At 50.9% G+C, this 15246-nt stretch overlaps 1 protein-coding gene and 1 pseudogene across 1 annotated transcript in view; both read right to left on the bottom strand.

Moving 5' to 3' along the window:
- Nucleotides 1-5963, bottom strand: part of SMARCA4 (SWI/SNF related, matrix associated, actin dependent regulator of chromatin, subfamily a, member 4) — a 78673-nt gene extending 72710 nt beyond the window's left edge. Inside the window, 5 exon segments of the mRNA XM_008573806.1 lie at nt 400-658; nt 1396-1494; nt 1806-2210; nt 3076-3208; nt 5709-5963. Of these exon segments, the coding sequence (XP_008572028.1) occupies nt 400-658; nt 1396-1494; nt 1806-2210; nt 3076-3208; nt 5709-5930 (1118 nt within the window). The 5' untranslated portion in view covers nt 5931-5963.
- Nucleotides 5964-12581: 6618 nt separating this feature from the next.
- Nucleotides 12582-13468, bottom strand: LOC103591367 (annotated as a pseudogene).
- Nucleotides 13469-15246: the final 1778 nt, after the last annotated feature.

The following is a 15246-nucleotide window of genomic DNA, read 5'->3' as shown; positions in this document are numbered from 1 at the left end:
TTTTTTTTTTTTTTTTTTTTTCTTTTTGTCTTTTTTCGTGACCGGCAACGGATTGCAACCCTCAGTGTCACGTCCATACCGGACCAGGACCGGCAACGGGATCGCAACCCTCGGTGTTGCGTCTGCACCTCGCTCAGCCAGTGAGCGGCCGGTCTGTATGTGGGATCCGAACCCTCCGCGGGAGCGCCGCCGCACTCTCAAGCGGCGCACTGTAGCAGTGCGCCACCGGGCCGGCCCACACAGAAGTTTCTGAAAGGGTGCACAACCAACCCAACGACCTGGGAGGCTGTGGTGGGGTGGGGGAGGGTGACTCCTTGCTGGGTACACCAGTGGCCTTCAGAACTGAGAACTATGCCAACGCGAGTCCTGGCTGAGTCAGGTGGGGGCCGGCGCCCTCACCTGTACTCCCGCTCCTGCAGGATCTCCACAGGGTCAAGGCCCCTGGGCTTCTGGATGGGGGTAATGCGGCTCTGCTTCTGGTGCAGCGGCACCATGGGGGCGGGCTGGGCCGGCTGCCCTGGGGACTGAGTCTGGGGCGGCATCACAGGTGAAGCGGCAGGCGGGACAGTGGGGGGCGCAGGTGAAGGGCGGCCCGTTGGCTGTGGGGGGATCAGCTTCTGAGGGGTGCTCGTGGGGGCAGCAGCATTCGCCATGGGTCCTGGTGAGAGACAAGCAGCAGGGGCACCATGGTGAGATCTGGGGCCAATTCTGGGGTGGACATGAGAAGCCTAGTGGGCTGCCCACTGCCCTGGGGACAGATAAGCCCCTCCCCATCTCCACCTCTCACAAAGCTGCCACATGCTTCTCACTTAGGGGTCTCAGCCTCACCCCCATCCCCCAAGCCCTCCACTGATACAAGCCATCTGCATCCTGGGTCTGCTCAGCCAGGTGCCAACCCTGGGTTCTGTGGTGGGCTGTAGCCTCACACGGCCACATTTTCCTGTCCTTCCTCTACTCCTTCTCTACTTCCTCATCTCCAATTGAGCTCAATTTTAGCAATTTGCTCTTAAAAGACCATCACTAAAACTCAGGCTTCAAGAGGATGGTGACAAATCTGTTTTGTCTACTGCCTCTACCCTAAACACATGTGGGCCCTCAAATAGTTACTGGGTGACTGCATTTACAGAAGACAACACGAAGCCTCAGAGAAGGTCAGGGACCGGGCCACAGCCACATACTATCAGAGGAGGGGACAAAACCAAACCCAAGACTTCAGGAACTGACCAGGGACAGGTAAGACCTGAAGAAGACCACAGGAACAGTGGGCTTTGGATTGGGGTGACTGTCTTCGGCCCTCTCTCTCTCTCTGACCAGGCTCAATCGAGACCTGCACAGCCCAATCTTGTGACAGGGAGTCAGGGCACAGATGTGCCACTGAGATAGAAGGGAACTTACCTTCAGGCCAGGGTTTGGGAGGCCCTCCGGGGGGCTGGCCTGGCATACCAGGGGGCACACCTGAGGGTCCAGGGGGTGGCATGTTGGGCCCTCCCATACCTACAGGCAGGGAGAAACAAAAGGGAATAAAATGTGTCCTGTGTTTATATCGCATCCCCGTGGGGATCCCTGCCTCCAGGAGATACAGGGGGACACTCCTATCAACAAGTCCCTGGATCTGGGACTAGTGGAAAAGAGGACAGCCATCTCACCTGCCTAAGCACACGGAAGAGCCAAGCGGGCACTGTGAAATCTGAGGGCAACAGCCCGTCAGCAGCAGAACCCAGGTCTCCCCACCCCTGCCACCCACACTCTGGCCAGTTCACTCTGAGACTCCTCCCTACCCTCAGGGCCGTGGCGACCGACCTTACCATGAGGCCTGCTATAATTTGGAGGCGCTGGTCCTGGACCAGGGACAGGCACAGGGCCAGGGCCAGGGCCAGGTCCTGTTGCAGACACAGAGGGTGGAGGTAGTGCTGGCATCTGCTGCTGCATGCCAGGCATCGGCCGCTTTCCCTGCACCGCCATCTGCAGGTGGTCGGGCAGGGGCTGCCCCCTGGCCAGCATCTTGTAGGCCATGATCTGTGCTCGCAGCTGGTGCAGCTGGTTCTGGTTGAATGGGGTCGGTCCCCGGTTCTGCTGCCCCAAGGCCTGGGGGTCAGCACCATCCAGAGGGGCCCCTCCTGGCACTGACGACATCTGGGAGCCCGAGGACGGGCCGCTGGCTGGAACTGGACTGGAGGCATGCTCGGAGCCGCCCAGGGGTGAGGGGTAACCTGTGGGGAAAGGCCAGTGCACTGATTACTAGGCAAAATGTGTTGTGATTTCTCAGGCAGAGGTGGTAACCTTTCCACCACACCTACACCAGCTCCTGCCCTGACACAGGGAGCGGCAAGATGACTCCATTCTCATGAGTCAAACAAGAGGCACCAAGAGGGAACACAGTGGAGTCACAGCAGCCCAGAAGCCTGCATGGTAATTCTGGTTTGGCCCACATGTCAAAAAGGTGCTGATGGTTAACGCTGACAGCCGTGACATGAAATTCAGGCTCTCCCCAGCCTGCCCTCCTGCCTGCACATGGGTGGGGTGCATGCCCTCTGGTGGGCCAGGAGTGGAGCCCCTCAGCTTCCCACCCCGGGAGACAGGACAGGCTTGGAAAGTCATCTCCGACATCACTTCTCAATTGCCCCCATACAGAAAAGCCACCTGTGGGCTGGCCAGTTAGCTCAGTTGGTTACAGTGCAGTGTTGGTAACACCAAGATCAAGAGTTCTGATCCCTGTAACAACCAGCCACCCCCAAAAAAAGCCACCTGCAGGGCTTGTGAAGGCTGAGTCCTGGGCCCCAAGAATGCGTATTTCTAATAAACTCTTGGGTGGCACCAGAGCTGCTGGCCCATGGACCCCATCCTGCCCAGCCCCTGGCTATCCCACCAATGTTTGTTCTCCTGGGGCTGCTCCAAGACAAGAGGGCCAGACGGAGTAGCAGCCAAGTCCGGATCAGACAGCCCTCAGTGGCAGGGCCGCCCACTGGCCTGAACTGTCCAGGATCCTCCCTGAACCCATCTGTGGCAGCCCCCATGTGGAAAACAATCTCAGGACCCCTGGCGTGCAACACATACGAGAAGGGACGCAGTACGTACCTTGGGAGTGCTGGTCCATGGGGCTGGGTGGGGGCCCCATCCCTGCATGGCCCCCCGACCGCATCCCCAACCCCTTCATCTGGTTGTATCGCGGGTCGTCCGACATGCCCTTCTCGTGCATGGACTCCATGGGCTACAAGAGGGGACAACCACACGGCAGGGTCAGCAATGGAAGACAGGAAAAGGCCACACCGCAAAGCACTGCCTGAGTGAAGTTCGACATCACTGAAAACATCCACCAGACGCCAGTGGGGCGTCTACTGAATTGCCCACATGACCAAGTGGCTTAGCTCCAAGGCTTGGGCATCGAGGCAGATACACAAAATAAACGCCACACAGTGGGGGGTGACCACCTGGGAGACTGAGGCCTGGAAGCAAGGGGACACTAGGGAGCCAGGGAGAGGGCAGGGAGACATTTCAGGACACAAGGAAAGGACACACTTGTGACGGCTCCCGGTCAGGGAGCAGTTTTAGCCAGGACACCGGGCTCCCTGCTCATCATCACAGGGAGGAGACCACAAATCAGGAGATCAAGGACCCTCTTCCTAGGGAGACTGTGAATCAGAGGAACAGACAGAAACTTCTGCCCACAAGCACTGTCACGATATGTCAGACACCCTCACTGATAGCTCCACCTCCCTGGACCGCCCTCTGGGAGGAGGCTGCCCCAAAGCACCCTCCTGCCCCTCCTAAGAGTGACAGCAGCCTCCACAGAATGACAACACATAGGCCCCTCCTGATGCTCAGTGTAAGGACCCCCCCTGTGGGAATGGCTGGTAAAGGGGACACTGGCTGAGACCCTTTTGGGCACCTGTTAGGCACTGGTTAGCACGAATGTCCTGCTCTCTGGGAACGCAGTCTAATGGGTGTCAGGCACGGTAAAACCTGCCTGGCGTGTGCTGTGAGACAGAAGGAGGAGAGAGGGCCAGGACAGGAGCACGAGCACAAGCGGCAGCTTCCCCAAAGACAGGGCGGGACCTTCAGGACAGTGGCCAGACCCCAAGGTGCTGTGAGTGCTGACTGATATGTGGTCTTGCCTCGGGGCAGAGCCAGAGCTCTATGTGTGGGTGGGTGGAGGGGTGTCCTGTCACCATGGGACCCCAGCTCCTAGCAGAGTGCCAGACACATGACAAGCGTCCAATGGGCTATTGCCAGATGTGTGCAGAGTATGGGAGCAATTCCAGAAAGAAGAAATGAGGCAGGCAGAGAGGGAAAGTGGGGACAGAGGTGGAAGAGAAACTGGTCTGTAAATCAGTGAGCAGGGGATATAACCATCAGCTTCCCAGCAGGGAAGTGACAAGAAAGATTACATCGTATCAAAGCGGCAGAGATGCCCGGGAGGTGGGAAAGGTGTGGAGGGGCTGCCTTGACATGCTGGAAGCTCAGAAGCAGCACATACTGGAGGTGCAGGGAGAGCCGGGAGAGGGAGACCAGGCAGGCTCGCTGAGACCCAGCTTCCTCATCTGTAAAATGGGTGCAATAACCAACTACACCCAATGGGCAGGGATAGGGGTTAAGTAGAATGAGGTGAAGACACATGGACGGGCCTGGAAGGGCAGTGGGAGGAATCAGCAGTGCCAGACCTGTGAGGGGTGAGTCACATTCCCAGGCTTCAACGTCCACATCTGCCACCACTCGACACTTAGAACTGTCACCTTTTCTTTCCAATGCTAACATACATAAGGGATGTTTCAGTGGGAGGAATCAGCAGTGCCAGACCTGTGAGGGGTGAGTCACATTCCCAGGCTTCAACGTCCACATCTGCCTCCACTCGACACTTAGAACTGTCACCTTTTCTTTCCAATGCTAACATACATAAGGGATGTTTCTTCCAGCCACCCACAGGAACACAAAAGGAGAGGAAAATTACTCAGCTGGGTTGTGAAGAGGTTCTTTCACCTCATGGGAAAAGCAACCCTGATCAGCTCAGGTAGATGAGTAAGATGGGGGCCGAGCCCGTGGCGCACTCGGGAGAGTGCGGCGCTGGGAGCGCAGCGTCGCTCCCGCCGCGGGTTCAGATCCTATATAGGGATGGCCGGTGCGCTCACTGGCTGAGCGCAGTGTGGCCGGTCTCAAAAAGGACAAAAAAAAAAAAAAAAAATTGGGTAAGATCGTGGCCCTGGTGTGGAGATTACACGGAGATGAAGGTGCCCACTTCTCTGCCCCATGAGCTCGGAACAGCCAGAATGGAGGAAACCACGTGCCTTAAGCCTTCTTTTATGGATCTGGACATTTTTCTTCACTAATGAAAGTAAACTTAAGAGCAATGTTCCGAAATTTCCCCTGAAGAACAAGGGGTGTGAGTGACAGGATGGGATGGCTACAGGCACACAGGGGTGGTGGGGGGTGACAGGGATGTACTGCTCACCCCTCCTGGCTCAGAAACAGATCGTGTGGACCCAGCATGGGTTGAGGGTCCTGCACACCTGACCTCTCTGCTCATGGCAGTGGGCCCTGGGGTAAGTGTCTGAGCTAAGCCGGGCCAGTTTGAACAGGGGGCTTTCCCCTCTGATCTCTGAGGGAAGCTCTCAGTCCAGAGGCCGCCTGCAACCCAGGGACAAGGGTGTGGGCAGCAGGGCAGCAGGAAGCAGGAAGCACGCCCTGAGGGGTGGGGTGCACACAGGGCTCCCTACCTTGTGCATCTGGTGCATGTTATCCTGCGGGTACCCTCCAGGCCCCTGGGTCTGGATGGGGTGTCCTGCTGAGGGAGGCCCCGGGCTGGGTCCCATCATGCTGTGGGCAGAGCCCGGTGAGGGACCCGGGCTAGGGCCCAGCATGGCTCCAGGCGAGGGGCCTGGGCCTGGGGAAGGTCCCGGCCGAGGAGTCCCGCCCAGGGGTGGGTCTGGAGTGGACATCTTCACGGGAGCTGCAGACAGTGGTCTCCTGCTGGAAACAAGTCCTGGTCAGTCTGGGGGTCGTGGCCATCAGTTGAGCAGGTCATGGACAGCAAGGGAGGACCACACATGGTTACGTCACAATCATCCACCCAACGGTGAGCTGGCACCTTTGACCCCTGCTTCCCAGACCTTTTCTCATCAATCCCTCTCGGAGGAAGTAATGCATCCCAGGTATAAAAAATCAGGCAGGAGAGCCCACCTGGGAAGGGGTGGGACTCAGGAGGCCAGGGGCACACAGACAAGACCCAGGTCATACTGCCATATTGCCTCACTAGGGCCTTTGGCTTCTCTTGCCATCTTTCCCATCACAGCAGAGAACGTCTCAGGGGGGTGCTAATTTAGTGTTTACATCACTTTTAATGCTTGCTAATCCTCTGATTTAACAGAAAGGGAGAATAAGGCTAAGGCTCCAATGATACCTGCCTGGAACTTCATAAATTCAACAAAAACAAATATTTATGGCAAATGACACTGGTTTACCACTGAAGACAGCGAGACTAAATTTCCTTTAAAATAAATGAATTTAACTTTCAAAAGTAGGGCCATTTAAAGAAAAGTATTACATAAATAATGGTGCTCAGATATCTCAAATACTTCAAGAATGACTTCCAAATGTCTAAAGCTTGGTGAATATTGCTATAAACTAAAAATTGATACCCAGAACTATGACCCAGAGCCACCACAAGATCCAAAAGTCAGCTTAAAAAATCTAGTGATATTGGTAAATTATGCTTGCTATGATAGGACCACAGGCTGGTAAAGTTTATAAATGCTTTCTATCACAAGACTTCAAATTTTAGGTGACCCTCAGTCTGTTATGTAGTTATATGGTCTGTAAAGTCTGAACGTATGTGTGTCCCCCCCCAAATTCATGTTAAAAACCTAATCCCCAATGTTACTGTCTTATGAGGTGGGGCCTTTTGGGGGTGATTGAGTGGAGCCCTCATGAATGGATTAGTGCCCTTATAAAAGAGACCTCAGTGAGACCCTTTTCCCTTCTGCCACGTGAGAACACAGTGAAAAGATGCTGTCTATGACGAAGCAGGCCCTCACCAGAAATGGGATCCTCCAGCACCCTGACCTGGGACTTCCCAGTCTCTAGAACTGTGAAAAATAAAATGTTTTTGTTTATAAGCTACCCAGTCTAAGGTAATTTGTTATAGGAGCCTGAACAGACTAGGACATGGCCTTACATAAAATTCTCTTTAATGTAATAACCTCTTTCCTGATGATGGAATAATGTTATTTTCATTGCTGACATCTGGAAAACACAAAAAGAACACAGAAACTTAAAATTACCCATAATCCCACCAGACACAAAGGTTAAGTGCTGGCTGCCCCTGCAGAGGGCAAGAAGTAAACCCAGCCTCTCCTGTCCCCTCCCAGGCAGGGTGGGTCAGGTCTGCTTTGCTTGCAGGGGTGGGACTTCTGTGGGAGAGAGGGCTGGGAGACTTCTAGGGTCCACAGGGCCATGAAGATGGAGTAGGTGGCCTGGGCACATCCATCCAGGGTGGACAGCAGCCCTGGTATTGCCACTGGGGACACCGCCTCTCTTCTTGGTTGTTCCACCCACAGACACACACACACTCAATGGAATTTCTCAGCACATTCCAGTCAAGCGTTCCTTCATATAATCTTACCTATGACCACTTCTATCATTTAACAGCCTTCAAAAGACAAACTCTAACAGCTCCATTGCATTTCCTCATCCTGGTGTACCCTGTTTTTTAATGGTCTTTCTTGTTGTGTATGTCACAAATCTGGTTTTTGTTTCTGCTGCCTTTTGTCTTTTAGAATAAATCTCTTTGCCCCTAAACTTTCTTGAACATTTCTGGTTCTACGAATAAATTCTGTAAGAAGTGGAGAAATGTTTTTAATTCTCTTGATTACTTAAAAAAAAAAAAAAAACAAAACAAAACAAAGTTTTAATTTGTAAAGTGAGGGTATTTTCCTGGATTAGATCAAGAGCCCAAACACTTGTGTCTGTCTGTCTAGTTTCCTGGCTAAATAATAGAAGCAGAGAGGACCAGAAACATTGGCAGGGCAAGGACAGGTGGCAGGCACTCCAGCCAAACCGGAAAAGAAAGAACCTGACATGAACAAACCCAAATGTGCTACACTGAGAACATGTCACTCCCTCCTCTGGGCTTCCCTGATTTCCTCTAAAACTCAAGGAACCTCAGTGCCAGACCTTTAAGTAAACCTGATGAGAGCGCTGGAAAATTCATGTCTGCAGCTCACAAGCTCTTTTCCCAAACCCAATAATCTCAGGGAAAACCAGACTTTTTTTTTTTTAAATAAATTTGAGATAAATTCATTTGGAAGCAAAATCTGACCTGATTCTGCTCTGCGTGAATATTCACATATTCTGCTACAGAAAGAGGATCCTGTTTGATTCTGAGGTGTTGCCCCAGCCTCTGTCATGTGACAACAGTCTGTGCCCCACATTAACCTCACTGAGATGCTGATTCTGGAGTCTGGGTTTATCTACAGGGAGGATGAGTCTGCAGTCACACTCTATACGTGGGAAGCCAAGTGACACAGATATGGCTGGGCAGAGGACACTGGCTCCTTGGTGCTCCCCTCTGGGCTCTTCATCCCAACAGTCCCTCTCTCAATGAGGTGGGAAAAGAGACAACAGAACTGCCACACACTTCGGAAACCCTGCATCATCCTGAGGCTTATAGCTTCCTTCCCACCTGAGGATCTTTATTCTAAGTCCAGCCAACTGAAACTGACAGCAAGATGCAAACGAGGCTGTCTAGGGAAAATCATCATTTCCTCTCTAAGGTGGATGCTCCAGCAAACACACGATGGGCTGTGACCCTGAAATCACAGCTCTTCTACAGGTAGTTTACACTCAGCACTACAATGTGTTCCCTCTTCCTCCCACCAACTCCTGTGATACTGCCATGGCCTCCATGAACAGCCCTGACTCACAGTAGCACTAGCTTCATCAACCACCGACACAAGCTCACTGAAGATGCTGCCTCAGAATCGGTTTTTGTGCCCCAATATGGCAACAGCCGCTTTCGAGAGGTACAGGGTTTCACGAGAGGCTTTTAAAAATGGCATTTGATGGTTAGAGCACGGTGTAGTAACACCAAGGTCAAGGGTTTAGATCCCAGTACCGTCCAGCCACAAAGGAAAATTAAATAAATAAAAATAAAATAAAATGGCATTTGTTCCCCAAAGCTGCCACTTCTGAAGTCAGGCTACAGGGAAGCAGGGAAGTGTGCGTAGCCACCGTCAGCAAACTCACTAGTGGACTGAAAGCTCAGACACTTGCAGAGTGACAGTAAAGGGGACCCAAAGAGCGCGGACGCCAGGCAAAACCATCCCAAACCGCGCAACAGAAAGGGCTCTGGCAAACACGGAGGCCCCGGTCAGGCTGCTGGTGCCTGTGCCTGAACAAGGCTGGCCAACTGACGGCATCATCTGAAGAAGCGGGGATGGGCTGGCCAGTCAGCTCAGTCGGTTAGCGCGTGGTGCTGATAACACCAAAGTCAAGGGCTCGGATCCCTACACCAGCCAGCCACCAAAAAAAAGAACCCGAAGAAGCAAGGAGCAGCTTAGGTACACAGCCCGAGGAATCCCAGATCAGACACAGCACTTCCAACATTACAGAAGGTGCCCCTAGGCCTTCCCAATCAACACCACCCTCCTAGGGGAAGCCATTTAGCTTGTTACTGAACTTCAGATAAAAAGAGAAGCATGCAGTAACCTATGGCTTGTCATTCTGTCTAGGAGATCCATGCTGCTGGGAATGGTGGTCACTCATTTGTCCATTCTCCTTTGCCCAGACACTGTGCTACGAGGTTTGGCCAGCATGGCTAAGCTGCCATGAGTGATGTCATTTAGTAGACATGGGGCACTCATTTTCTTTGGGTGGCCAAGAGTGGAACTGGTGGTCATCAGGAAGGCATATGTTTTGCTTTAGTAGATACTGCCGGTTTTCCAAAACAGCTGTATCATCTACACACTGCTGCCCCCAAACAGTGGGAGAGTGTTCTGGTTGCTCCATGTCAACTCCAACACTTGGTGACATTAGTCTTTTTAACTTCTAGCCACAGTGGGGGGTATACAATCCTACCTTGTCATGGTTTTCACTCACATTTCCCCCATGACTAACAGCATGAGCCCCTTCCCATATGCTAACTGACCACCTGGATATTCACTTTTACAAAGTGTCTGAGTTTTCACTAATTACTTATTGGGGATGTGTGGTTTCAATTTCCTTCTCTCTGTGATTGACTGGGCACTTTTAATGGAGTCTTGTGATGAAGAGAAGTTCTTAATTTTAATGAGTTTTTTCTTTTATGGTTAATGTTTCTGGGATCTTATTTAAGAAATCTTAGGGCTAGCTGGTTAGCTCACTTGGTTAGAGCATGGTGTTATAACACCAAGGTCAAGAGTTCTAATCCCCTTACCAGGCAGCCACCAAAAAAGAAAAGAAGAAATGGAAAAAGAAATCTCTGTCTAAAAAATTTAAAAAATAAAAAAATAAAAAGGGCCGGCCCTGTAGCTCACTCGGGAGAGTGCAGCGCTGGTAGCGCCGAGGCCACGGGTTCGGATCCTATATAGGGATGGCTGGTGCACTCACTGGCTGAGTGTGGTGAGGACGACACCAACCCAAGGGTTGCGATCCCTACCAGTCAAAAAAAAAAAAAAGAAAATTTGTCCACACGAGGTCATGAAGAAATAGGAAGGCAACAGATACTTTCAAATCCAGGGGGACTGTGACTTGCCTCTGCCTCCTAGTGACTGACAAGTGCTAAGGATGTCTCGGTCACAAAGAAATCACAGGGAAGAGAGATCTGGCTGGAGAGGAGAGGCAATGGCAAAGGCCACCTGGTGGGGATGACCCAGATTCATTCATGAGTCCTCACCACCCCACTCCACATAGGGGCTACCAATGGTCCTGCTAACAGAGGAGTCCCTGGTGCTCAGAAGGCCAAGGCCACGCTGGACAACCTTCCTGGGCTCTCTTTCCTCCTCTGTAGGCTGGAGACAATACCAGTGCCTCCCTCAGGGGTCACAGCCAACATCAAAGGGGCTAAGCGTATGGAGCACTGAGAGGCAGGAAGTGCCTGCCACACTGCCTCCCCAGCCTGTGAAATTAACCCCCTGCCCCGTGTTTACTGAGCAGTTGCTTAATGCTTGTCTGGCACCGCACTAGGAGTGTCACCCACATTAAGTCCTTCGACCCTCCCAACAAAACCATGAAGTAGGGGCTCCTTTCCCATGCAGAGATGAGAAAACTGAGCCAAACAATGAGGAACCATTCTGGAGAGTTTGCTCCTAAACCTAGCCTCCCCCAATCCCCAATTAATGCTCCACCCTACAGCACTCAAGGACAACAGAGTGGATTCTCCTCTTGGGAAGCAAATGAGCTCAGCCAGGAATGTCAAAGAGAGATGGGCTCTGAGGGCAAGGAACACTCTCCCCTCCCCATCCCTTCTCCCCCAATGCCAAACATCCCCCCTTTTCTTGACAGAAACTAAAGATTTGGCATCTTTAGCAAATTCCTTGGATCCCTAAGGTTGTCCCTAAGGCCTGTGGGGTTTCAAATGGCTTCTGTGGTGCTGCCTGAACTCCTGAGTCCCTCTTTGACAAGTCACTCAGAGGGCACCTTCACACAGCACTGAAACCCATCACAAACCAGGAGGCCACAACTAAGCAGATGAGAAAAGCAAAGGACAAGGGGACACAGGCGAGAACAGCCAGTACGTGTGTGTCTGGAAGACAAATTCCGACGTGTGTGGCCCTTGGGTTGGGTGCATCTGGAGCCTGTGCAAGGAGGAAACAGAGCCTGGGGATCCAGGCGGGCAGCCAGGAGGAATGGCAGGAAACAAAACTACTCTGGGGAATGAATCTAAAAGCTGAAAGCCAAGACTTTCCGTCAAATGTCCAGGAGGCCACGAGACAAAAACAGGGTCCCAGGTTCCCGGGGCCAAAGGGTCTGGAAGTGGCTTGGCCACATTGCCACAACTTTTCTGAGAAGCACCTCAGTTTCCCAGAGACTGGAAACCCAAACAATCCACGCTGGGAAGTGCTGGCACCATTAACAACAATGAAGTAGCTCCATGCACACAGACATTAAAGGATGGTCTAAACACATCAAGGAAGTGTCAAAGTAAGGAGTGCTTGGCCCAAGTCCCACTTTGCTCAGAAGAGTAATACCTGCAAGTTAATCCACACACAGAAGCCAGCCCAAAAGAAACAGCACCAGACAGCCACCTGCAGTGGCCAGTGGCTCTCTCGGAAGGCATGTGATGGGAAACTCACACTTTCCCTACCACGGATGTCTGCTGTTCTGAGTCTCTGCTTGTTTATTTATTTATTTATTTTTTACAATAACCATCTATTACTTTTAAATTCAGAATTAAAAAAAAAAAAAAATTTTTAAGAAAAAAGTCTAGGTCAGAAAAATACCTGTGAAATACCCAGGAAGTGCCTTTGTGGAAATAGAAAGATTAAAGGATCGGAGGGCTACATTATTTTTAATCTACCTTCTTTTCTTTGCTATTTTGGGGGGAGAGAGGGGTAGTTTGTTGTTGTTTTTGTGGTCTAATCTTGTTACTCTTAAAAATCTTATTTTTGACTCAACTAAGACTTAGATCTCAGAGAGGACAACCTGCATGTCTTGCCAATCTCTTCCTGCCATTTTTCCTTGGCCTCCTTTCTCTTGGCCAAAAGCTCAGCATATTCTACAGCATCTTCCTTATTTTTCTTAGTGCACATTTCTTCGGAGCAACAGGCCAGCATTTGTGCTACGAACACGTGGGGTGGGGTGGGGATAAGGAGATGCTGAATCTTGGATGCTTTGGTCTCAGGTTTCTTACCTTCTTGGTTTAAGGACTTTCTTACAACATATTGTCAGACATCTCTTCTTTAAAGAGACTGAAAAGTTTGTGGGGCTGGCTAGTTAGCTCAGTTGGTTAGAGCACAGTACTGGTGACACCAAGGTCCAGGGTTCGATCCCTATACCAGCCAGCTGCCCAAAAAAAAAAAAAAAACAACTTATGGATTCTGCTAGCTCTTTCTGGCCTCAGGCAATGAGGCACTGTAGTATTAGTCAGGCCAGGAATATCCTTTTCTTCTTTTTTTTTTTTTTTTCTTTCTTTCACATTAACCAAGTTGAGAATGCTCAGGTTGGCATCCACAATACAACCCTAAACAGATTTGACACTTCTTTCTCTGGTTCTTCTTGGTCTATAACAGTAATGCCCTTTACTGAGTAGCAGGTGGACAGGGCCGTGGGTCAAGACACCTGCTTCACAGGGAAATCTTGTTCGTCCTTCCCACCGCTGATTCCGACCACATAACTCTTCACCCAGAGCGTCAGCAAGTTCTACGGCCACCCACTTCTCATAAAAAGTACAAGGTTTGTGTTCACCTTCAGTGAGTTCCTGGCAGCCAGTGTCTGGAAGGAGATATTCAGCTTCATCTTGAAGCAGATTATTTCCTCCAAGGCACCATGAAAAAGAACTCAATCACAGGGCTGACCTATTAGCTTGGTGGGTTAGAGCACTGCCTTAGAACACCAAGGTCATGGGTTCTGATCCCCATACCAGCCAGCACCAGAGGAAAAGAAAAAAAAAAAGAGCTCAATCAACTTCCAACTTCATAAAAATGATCATCTAAAATAGAAGCATCTGCTGATGTTTAAATGGGGAAGCAGACTGCTTGAGGATCAAAGGTCCTGTTTCTCCTTTCAGGCCACCCTCAGCTTCTGTCTTCCGAATAAAAAAGGACTGCGGTGGCTGGCCACTGAGGTAGGGCAGGCTGCTAACAGGCAATCAGACCTCTCTGGAGTCTGCCTGCTGGGATTATGGGGGCTTTTTTCACCTTTAAAGTCTGGCCTGAGAGTATCTGCTATTTTGTTTTTTTGAGCTTGGAGCAATTCGTTCACAGACACATTTCATCAACAGATACAACACTGAGGTCAAGTCATGGCAGGGTGCTTGGGCCCATCAGCAGGGGCCGGGTCAGGACGGCTGCGGCAAAATCAGCCCCATTACTCGTCAAGTACAAAATGAGATTTTCCCTCTAATAGGCAGTAAGAAAACCCTTCTCGGGCTGGCCGGTTAGCTCATTCAGTAGAATGTAACGCTGATAACACCAAGGTCAAGGGTTCAGATCCCCATACTGGCCAGTTGCCAAAAACAGAAAGAAAAGGAAACCCTCCCCATCTGACCCGATGGTGTGGGGTGCTTTCATCTGCAAACTCCGAAATTACACAAGGCGAGGCATCTGTGGTCTCCAGCAACGTGCAGAAATGACTTATTCCTGAGAGCGGCTACGCTTCCCCAGTGCCGACTGTTCTGTGGCACTTTCCCTGCTATATAATTAAATAGCAAAACCCTGTCCTACATTTAAAAGGGAATACATTTCAGAAACTAAAAAATCATGTCATGATGATCAATTACAATGTCTTCACAGTTCTACTTATAAGGTAGATACGCCAAATAGTACCAAGAATTGTTTTTAGGGGGCCGGCCCGTGGCTCACTCAGTAGAGTGCGGTGCTGATAACACCAAGGCCATGGGTTCGGATCCCATATAGGGATGGCCGGTTAGCTCACTGGGTGAGCGTGGTGCTGACAACACCAAGTCAAGGGTTAAGATCCCCTTACCGGTCATCTTTAAAAAAAAAAAAAAAAAGAATTGTTTTCAGCACTGGGAATCACTTATCGTTTTATTCACTGGAATTTCCTCTCCTTTTTATGTTGCGTTCACTTGAAAACCACTTAAGAGCACCTACCCATCTTCGAGGTGACAGAGGACCTAAAGACAACCAGGATGTCTCTCTGGCCTCAGGGAGTGCCCTCTAATCCAGCAGGGAGGTGTACAGTATCTACAATGCAGGAACACAAATGTTTTTCTATCTATCCATTAGATGGGTGTTTTCCAAACCCTTTTGAGCGTGACCCAATGTCACAACGTGACACAGCAAAAACATACACATTAAGGAACGGCAACATTCACAAATCTGCCCTGGCCCACGCTCCCTCTGAAACACTGACAGCCTCTATTCTTTTTCTTGTTTAAGGCTGGTCAGGCCCCACTAGCCAGATGTCATGATCCAACACTGGGTCTTTTGGATTGCCTGTTGTATACTCAAACACCGAGCTTGATGCGTGAGATGGAAAGGGTGGTAGAGAAGTCCCCACAACAGGGGCACACAAAGGCCACTGATGGTCAGGGAAATGCAGCACCCAAACCCACGAAGTGTCTCTTGTGACAAGCCCTCCCAGCCACCCCAGCAGAGG

This window comes from Galeopterus variegatus, unplaced genomic scaffold (genome assembly GCF_000696425.1).
Source record: "Galeopterus variegatus unplaced genomic scaffold, G_variegatus-3.0.2 Scaffold964, whole genome shotgun sequence".
NCBI lineage: Eukaryota > Metazoa > Chordata > Mammalia > Dermoptera > Cynocephalidae > Galeopterus > Galeopterus variegatus.
Note: the sequence above shows the minus strand (reverse complement) of the source record. Positions and strands in the feature narration are given on the sequence as shown.